The sequence below is a fragment of the Otolemur garnettii genome, unplaced genomic scaffold, assembly GCF_000181295.1.
Source record: "Otolemur garnettii isolate 467f Iridium unplaced genomic scaffold, OtoGar3 scaffold00029, whole genome shotgun sequence".
NCBI classification, from domain to species: Eukaryota; Metazoa; Chordata; class Mammalia; order Primates; family Galagidae; genus Otolemur; species Otolemur garnettii.
Genome location: NW_003852424.1, coordinates 15,815,616 through 15,824,653, shown reverse-complemented (window position 1 = coordinate 15,824,653; position 9,038 = coordinate 15,815,616). Strand labels below are relative to the sequence as shown.

General features: G+C 50.9%; 1 protein-coding gene across 1 annotated transcript in view; it reads left to right on the top strand.

Annotated features, from left to right (window-relative positions):
- Positions 1-6,298, top strand: part of AES (amino-terminal enhancer of split) — a 9,469-nt gene extending 3,171 nt beyond the window's left edge. The window contains exons 2-6 of the mRNA XM_012804464.2: positions 1,360-1,423; positions 2,687-2,731; positions 3,297-3,359; positions 4,995-5,069; positions 5,163-6,298. Coding sequence (XP_012659918.1) covers positions 1,403-1,423; positions 2,687-2,731; positions 3,297-3,359; positions 4,995-5,069; positions 5,163-5,384 — 426 coding nt within the window. The 5' untranslated portion in view covers positions 1,360-1,402 and the 3' untranslated portion in view covers positions 5,385-6,298. The remainder of the gene's footprint in view (positions 1-1,359; positions 1,424-2,686; positions 2,732-3,296; positions 3,360-4,994; positions 5,070-5,162) is intronic.
- The last annotated feature ends 2,740 nt before the right edge of the window (positions 6,299-9,038 follow it).

The window sequence follows — 9,038 nt, the reverse complement described above, 5'->3', positions numbered from 1 at the left end:
AAAAACTTAGCACTCTGGGAGGCTGAGGCAGGTGGATTGCTTGAGCTCACAAGTTCGAGACCACTCTAAGCAAGAGATAGACCTCATCTCTAACAAAATAACTAGGTGTTGTGGTGGATGCCTATAGTTCCAGCTATTTGGGAGACTGAGGCAAGAGAATCACTGAAGCCCAAGAGTTTTGAGGTTGCTGTGAGCTATGATACCACAGCACTCTACCAGGGGCAAGAAAGTGAGACTCTATCTCAAAAAAAAAAAAAAAAAAATTTTTTTTTCGTGTGTGTGTGAATTCATTAGAATCCTCACCATCTTATCCTAGAAGGTTAGACTGAAACCAAGGAGAAAACTGAAGCCCAGAGAGGTAGGAGTTTGCCTAGAGTCACACAGCATCGAAGGAGCTGGGCAGAGCTTTGAACCCAGGCTGTCTGGCCTTGTACTGTGAGGGGTGGTAAATGTGGACATGAAGCCACAGCCAGGTCCACGGGGACCCCACGATTGGACTTATAAAGAGTGTCAAGAACAGAGGCTTGTCCACACCTTCCCGTCACCAACACTAGTTCTGGACTGGCTGGCTTCAAGCTAATGATCCCTTGTACCCTGAGGCCCTCATTGGGGCCTTTGAGGAAGGGCTACCGCTTACCCTAACTGGGAAAGCCTGAAAGAAGCTACAGTGTTAGCCACCTGGATCCCGTAACATAGAAATGAGGCCATAGCTTGTCCTACCTTCTTCCTACTTAACCCTCCAGGGAAACCAAGCCCCCACAGTGATGTTAGTACCCTTTGAAGAGTCCAGCCCAGGGCCATCCCTGGTAACCCTGCACCCTTTCAGCCTCTTTGCAGTATCTGTTGGGGTCCAGAAAATTTTCCCCTGTGGCTTAGAGTTTGGGTTTCTTGGCTGTGTGACCTTGAGCCAGTTACTCAATCTCTCTGGGCACCTATTACGTCATTTGTAGATGAGAGTGATGATGACAATAAAGACCTCGTGGCGATTATAAAAGGTTAACTGTTCAGATCTCTCCCTGACTGAGGGTTGCTGAGCTTATTCTGACTTATATTTTTATTATTTTTTACCCCCAGATGTGCAAGACTGGTTTCATATTCCCAGTTTTGTACTTAAGCTCCTGAGGCTTTCCCAAACTCAACTATTCCCAACTCCTCTGCCCCTCAATTCAGTGTTTGTTCCTCAACCTCCCCACATCAGAATTTGTGACTTGTCCTCCAAGAAAGGACTGATCTTGCCCTTGCTGGGGACTTGAGGTGTTTGGAGCCTCAGTTTCACCCTATGCACAGTAGGCAGAGAGGACCTGAGCCTAGCCTTTTCCAATCGGTGTCACCACCTTATCTCCCCTTGTGTTTTCCCAGCCTAAAGCTTGAGTGTGACAAGTTGGCCAGCGAGAAGTCGGAGATGCAGCGTCACTATGTGATGGTATAGTCATCTTGGCCCCTGGGCCCAGTGGGCAGGCATGGAGGACCCCAGGCCCTCCTCTGGTGCCGGCAGCTGCTGCCTACAATCTCTACACCCTGGTGGCCACTTCCCCTGGGAAGTGCGGGCATTCAGGGGCTGTTCTCCATTCAGTCAGCCCCTGCCGGCCTGGCAGCTTGCCCAGGCAGTGGCCGAGGTGCCAAACCGCCGGGTTGCAGACCGGGCTCGCCAGGTCCCCGGCTGTCCTTGGCAGAGGAGGAGGAGGCACTGGCTGTGAAAGCCAACAGTCAGGAACTGACGTGGGGGAGCAGCCAGGTCCCGCCCCACTGCCAGTATCTGGGCATCTGCACTCTTAACCCCTCCACACCCAAGATCTGGGAGGAGCACCCCAGGGGGCCCCTGGCAGGAGGCTGAGATACCCTTGAGCCCTACTCATGGGGGATAAGGGAGAATTGAGGGGAGAACTGGGATACTTCCTTCTTGCTGCCAGAATTATTTGTTCTGTTTTGTACCTGCCAGGTAGCAATTTCTGCATCAGTGCCCCCCTCTCCTGCCATGCCCATCCACCTCTCCCGGACCAATGGCCTGGCCACAGTCCAGTAATGCCAGGGTTCAAAGAGAACTCAACCCACAGCCCAGTTCTCATAGACTGTGGGGAACCCAGAACCAGACATTGATCCTCCCAGCCAATATTGTCTAAGGGAGGCTGCATGGAGAAATGGGGTGTTATGTCAGGTTTTGAAGAATGAGTAGAATCCTGCTGGACCTCATGATGATGGGAGTGAACATGGCTTTTTTGCCCAGGGTGATAGGGAGCCATGCAAGGGTTTGGAGCAGGGGAGGAGCAGGCTTTGATCTAGGGCTTGGGGATGGAGTAAATGGCTGCTGGCCCCAGAACCAAGTAGTAGGCTTTGTTTATCATTATTTATAACCAGAGAGGCAAACTTTACAGAGTCTGGCTCACCCACAAAGATATAAAAAGACAAAAGATTAGTAGGAGTCCTAGAATGGGGGAGGGGGGTGGGCATGGGACCTAAAGTTTCCCCACCCACAGCCCTAGCAGGACCTCTGTCCTATGCTTGCTGGGACTCTGGGTACGGGTGTCTCTCCCCCTCTTGCTTTCTGTCTCCCTCCCACCTGCCTCTCCCCTACCTTCTCAGCTGTCTCTTCCTGTCTCCCCTCTTTGTTACTCCCCCATCTCTTTGTTTCCTGTTGGCGCCCCATGCTTCCCTGCTCCCATGTCTTTCTCTTTCTCTCCCCACACAGTACTATGAGATGTCCTATGGCTTGAACATTGAGATGCACAAGCAGGTATGCCTCTGTTTCCCTCCTCTTCCCCCCCACCACCATTAGGCACCCCAAGGCAGGTAGTGCCCCTTGCCAGACGCCAAGGCAACCCTCTTGTTACCGTCCTGAGCCCTACCCAGGCTCTCTGTCTCTTGTTCAGGTCTCCCTGGGAGATTTTTCTCCCTATAAGGAAGGGGCAGAGACCTTCTCCATGATTTGCCATCCACACCCATCCCTATGTTCCTATGGTATACCAGTACCCTCAGAGCTACCCTCGGACTGCTCACTACCTGTGAGGTTCTGTATGTGGTCCTCCCAGAGTCTCCTGATCCCGAGCAGCTGAGCCCCAATTTGGCCTGGCTCCCTTCACCCTAAGCTACAGGCAGAGAGCCACTTTCTGGTCCTGCCTTGGACATTGATTAGGTGCCCTTGGGCCTGAAAAGAGCTTTGCTAATGCTTTCCCAGCCTGACCTAGCCGCTCTTAGCAAGAATTCCTTGGGCAGGTATCAAGGGCTGGCCCCGTGCTGGCCTCCTGGGGCTGGTCTGCACCTGCCACACACTTTGGGACTGAAGCGTCTGTGTATTGCAGGCTGAAATCGTCAAGAGGCTGAATGGGATTTGTGCCCAGGTCCTGCCCTACCTCTCCCAAGAGGTAAGCAGAGCCAGGGCTTCCGGGAGGTGGGTGGGGGGAGTAAACAGTCCATGAACTTGCCCAGCCATCTGGCAGGGTAGGGCACGTGCCTCCCCCTCTCTGGCCTCCCAGACACCAAATTCTGCTTGTGAAGATGACTCCCCAGGCTAGAGAACCCCAGGGCATCAGGGAGGTGGAGTGAGGGCCTCACCCTGCTATGGTATTCCCAGCCTGAGTGAGTCATTTCATGGGTAAAAAACGTCAAATGCATCAGAACTGCACCAAGACTTTTTTCCCCTCTTTTACTCTTTTCACCCTCCTAAGTCTCATGCAGAGCTCTTTGGACCAAGGACAGGGGTGTATGCACACATACATGAACACAAACAGCCCTGCAGATAGACACCAACATAGACACATCATAAACACAACAGGAAGATGGACACAGACATGTAGGTACATGGTGAAATTAAACTCACCAATTTGCACGTGCACGACTAAACACATTTACACATACCCAGCTTTTCTTCCCCTTTTTTGGGTTCTGAGAGTCTTGGCATGAGGTCTCCATACTCCCCTGCCCTGTCCTCCAGCCAACTTTAGGCCATGTAAGGCCCAGCTTCTGTTCCCTGCTACATTTACTCAAAAATACGCCATTTTCTGGGCAGCACCTCTGGTTCAGTGGGTAGGACACTGGCCCCATATACCGAGGGTAACAGGTTCAAACCTGGCCCCGGCCAAACTGCAACAACAACAAAAAATTGCTGGGCATTGTGGCAGACTCCTGTTGTCCCAGCTACTCGGGAGACTGACTAAGAGAATCGCCTAAGCCCAGGAGTTGGAGGTGGTTGTTATGAGCTGTGATGGCACAGCACTCTACCAAGGGCAATAAACTGAGACTCTGTCTCAAAAAAAAAAAAAAAAAGTCATTTTCTCTAATCCCTGTTCATAGCTCAGTATCCTTCAAATGACTTACTTGCCCATTTCTAGACTTATCCCATTATCTAGAGGTGAGTCTAGAAGGATACAATGAAAGCCCCAGAGAAGAGGGTTCTTGGAGCCTTTCAGATCTAGACGGCTTCCTGGTAGCCAAGGCAAAAAAGGAGATTGGTGAATTCTACATCTGATGGCAAGACAGTAAGAATTTGGGGGAGAGCTGTCAGAGGAAATCACCTGAACCTGGTCTCCTAGTCCAGCACTTCCAGAATTCCCTGGGCCTTCCCCAGCTGTGGAAGGAGAGATGTTTAGATGAGCACATCTTAGAACATAGTCTCTGAGTTCTTAGGATCAGGACTTAGAGTACAGTTGGACAGGCTGTGTACTGCACAAAGGCTCACATCTTTCACTGCCTTACATGTGACTTAGCACATAGGACAGGTCACGATACTTCCCTTTGACTCACCCAGAGGTCTTTCCCTAAATATCTGGCACAAACCGCTTAGAGTTTTCTGTGCTATTCCAGTAGCCAGATAAAGAGACTGAGACTTGGTGAAAGGAAGTGGCTGAAGCTATGGAGTTTCTTTTGAGGTGGAAATCCACTGTGGGGGTGGGCAGCCCATTTAATAATAGAGCTTCTACTGGGATTGTTGTGCCTTCCCCCCGCCCCTCAAGGATTGGGACAAATAACCTTCCTTTTCTCTCACCATGTCCCTCTTCTAGCACCAGCAGCAGGTCTTGGGAGCCATCGAGAGGGCTAAGCAGGTCACTGCTCCTGAGCTGAACTCCATCATCCGAGTAGGTCTGGGAACCTGCATGGGTGGGTGGGTAGGCAGGCAGGTGACAGGTGGATCTGTGACAGCTAATGCTTCCCTTCCACTGGCCTTGCAGCAGCAGCTCCAAGCCCACCAGCTATCTCAGCTGCAGGCTCTGGCCCTGCCTCTGACTCCACTGCCTGTGGGGCTGCAGCCACCTTCGCTGCCAGCTGTCAGCGCAGGCACTGGTCTCCTCTCACTGTCCGCGTTGGGCTCCCAGGCCCACCTCTCCAAGGAAGACAAGAACGGGCATGATGGAGACACCCACCAGGAGGATGATGGCGAGAAGTCAGATTAGCAGGCAGCCGCTGGGATGGGGAGGGTCAGGGAGGGGGGGAAACAAAGGGGAGACAGAGGCATGGAGAGAAAGGAATGTTTAGCACAAGACACAGTATAGCTTGGGATTGGCTAAGCTCTGGTAGTATAATATTTATGGTAGCCACCTGCTGGGGCCCTGGCCCTGCTCTTGTGCTACTGCTAGCTTTGTTCCTGTCCCCCCTGGCCTCTTCCTCCCTCCTCCCCTGCAGCTCAGATAGGTGAATAAATACCTGCTCATAACACAGATGAGGCAAGCTAAGGCCTAGAGGGGCAAATGGGGGACCAGGTCACAAGGGAGCAAAACCTCAAGAAATCCAACACCCCCAGCAGTTCCCTATTCTGAACACCTGTAACTGACAGTCTGCTCGCTGGGCCCCTCGGGGCACATGAAACAGCTCCTGCCCTGGCACTGCATGCAAACACTGCTAGCTGTCCCCTCCCCATCCTGGGCACTCTTAAGTCTTCCCCTTGGGTCCCAGGTCTGCTCCCACTTTTACCTCCAGCTCCTGTCCTGCTCACCACCTCTGCTAGTTCCAGACACCCCCACACCCACCTGGTCATCACTCAACAAAAGAGGCAAGCTTATCTGGGACAGGCCAGGTGGGGGCAGGTGACCCAGGATTTCCCTTCTCCCCTTCCCAAATAAAGATGAGGGTACTAAAGTTGTGTTGGTTTTAATTTGATTTTATTTTTCCTTTCCCAGTATACTAGCTTGACTTTAAAGAAAGGGGATATTAAAAATGTTTAAAAAAAAAAAGCAACACCCACACCTGTGTCTGTATATAGTCAGCTTTTCTTGTGCTCAGTCGTTTGATCTCTACAGAGAGAAGTGAAAAATGCTGTATCGAGGGTGGGCTTAGCTGTGCCTTTCAAATAAAGATGTGAGAAGGTTCAGTACCGTGTCCTTGCCTCTATGTCATAGGCCACCCATGGGCCCTCCTTCTTGGGGGAAAAGGGGCTTCCTATCCAATACATCCTCTGTTGTAGGATGGGACATGGAAGAGTCCTAGGTGGTCACACTTCTGTATATGCTCCATCTCCCATTGATACCTAGCCCAGAGAGTTACCGTAAGCTGGAGACTTAAGGTTATACAGCACTGCCCAGGTGCTAGCGGATTAGTAGTCCATTTAACAGGTGGGCAGAGGGTCTCATAAAGAATAAGGGAGACCAGGCATAGTGGCTCACACCTGTAATCCCAGTACTTGGTAGATAGAGGTGGGTGGATTGCCTGAGCTCACAGGTTTGAGACCAGCCTGAGCCAAAGTGAGACCTCATCTCTTAAAAAAAAAAAAAAAAAACAGCTGGGCACTGTGGAGGACACCTGTCATCCCAGCTACTTGGGAGGCTGAGGCAAGAGAATCACTCAAGCCCCAAGGGTTTGAGGTTGCTGTGAGCTGTGACACAATAGCACTCTACCAAGGGCTACAAAGCAAGACTTGTCTCAAAAAAAAAAAATAAGGGAGGCCAGGCATGGTGGCTTCTGTAATGCCAGCATTCTGGAAGGCTGAGGTAGGCAGTAGCTTGAGCTCAGTAGGAGAACAGCCTGACCAAAAGTGAGACCCTGTCTCTAAAAATAGTCGTTTGTGGTGGTTACCTGTTGTCCCAGCTACTAGGGAGGCTGAGGCAAGAGAATCACTTGAGCGTAAGAGTTGGAGGTTGCCGGTGGCTCACGCCTGTAATCCCAGCACTTTGGGAGGCTGAGGAGGGAGGATTGCTTGAGCTCAGGAGTTCGAGGCTTGTCTGAGCGAGAGTGAGACCCCAACTCATGGAAAAAAATGGAAAAACCCAGCCGGGCGCCGCGGCGAGCGCCTGTAATCCCAGCGGCTTCGGAGGCTGAGGCAGCAGGATGCCTACAAGCCAGAGTCTGAGGTTGCAGTGAGCTACGATGCCACTGCACTCTGCTCAGGGCAAAGGGTAGAACTCTGTCTCGACAAAAAAAAAAAAAAAAAAAGAGTTGGAGGTTGCTATGAGCAACATCAGCATGGCACTCAATTCCAGGGTGACTGACTGAGACTGTTGTAGCTATACTCCAAAAAAAAAAACACACAAACATATGAGCAAGTTAAGTGACAGGGCGGTTTCTATGCCCCAGGCCACAAAGCTGCCTAAATCACATTCTTTTCCCTGCAGGGAATGCCCCACTCCTGCCCACCTGTACCCTTTACATGTCAGTGAAGACAGCCCCTCAGCTGAGCCTGGATCTTTCAAGGAACAGCCTGAAGTACCCCCCCTGCCCCAGCCTCATTCAAGCTGGGCCACCTATGGGAAAGCTAGGAAGAAAAAGGGTTACCCCCAGTTCTTCCAGTTTTGTCCATTGGTGCTCTCAGGCTTGGGCCAAGGGGACATTGGGCTGCCCACCCTGGGACTGGGAGATGGCCATGCATGGCTTGTAAGAGCTGCATAGCATAGGAGTCCCAACCTCAAAAGAGTTGGGAAAGATAGTGATAAACAGCAGACCTCAAGGAAAATATGTTCTGAAGGAGAGAATGGCATGGGGAGATAGGGCTTGGTGATGACACCAGCCTCCTGCTGGGTCCCACCCCTCTCCCATTGCAGCCAAAGAACCTCTAAAAATTCCCTGTGTGATTGGGGTCACTCCCACCTCACATCCGTCTTTGTCACAACCCAGACTTGGCTACCCACACCAGTTTGGTTCTTCTATTTATTTTTTTTTGAGACAAGAGTCTCAAACTGTTCCCCTGGGTAGAGTGCTGTAGCATCACAGTCACAGCAACCTCCAACTTCTGGGCTCAAGTGAGTCTCCTGCCTTAGCCTCACAAGTAGCTGGGACCACAGGCATCCACCACAACGCCCGGCTATTTTTTGGTTGCAGCCGTCGTTATTTGGCGGGCCTGGGCTGGATTTGAACCCGCCACCTTAGGTATATGTGGCTGGCACCTTAGCCACTTGAGCCACAGGTGCCAAGCCAGGCTCTTCTATTTCAGAAGGCTGTTTGGCACCCCATAATCCAACAATTCTCTTCTAGGATCCTTCCCCCAACAGAACTGTCACATGAGTCCACCACAAAGACCTGGAGAAGAGTGTTCAGAGTTTCAATAATTAGTCATGTTTGCCCCTTAATGGATCAGCTGTAATATGGTGTCACTAAAGAATACTACACAGCAATGAAAAAAAAAAAGCTACCTACAGGTGTGTACACCACCACATTGCATCTCTCACATAATGTGAAATGGCATAAAAGACTCCAAACACCTCCGATTCCATTTATAGAAGGCACAAAAACAGGCCCAAATAACCTACATTGTCAGGCTACTTATCCCCGGGGAGGAGGGACAAAAAAGGGACTGCTATTTGGGTTAGTCACATTTTGTTCCCCAACTTGGGAGCCGATTACATACGTGTGTTTACATTGTCATAATTCGTTGAATTGTTCACTTAATTTGTGTGCTCTTGTTAGTTTCACAATAAAAATTGATTAAAAAAGAAAAGATTAAGGTCAGGAGTGGTGGCTTATACTTGTAATCTCAGCACTCTGGGAGGCCAAGGCAGGAAGATTCCTTGAGGTCAGAAGTTCAAGACCAACTTGAGCAACATAACCAGACACACCACCACCCCCGACCCCCTCTCCACAAAAAAATAGAAAAATTAGGCTCGGCGCCTGTGGCTCAAGCG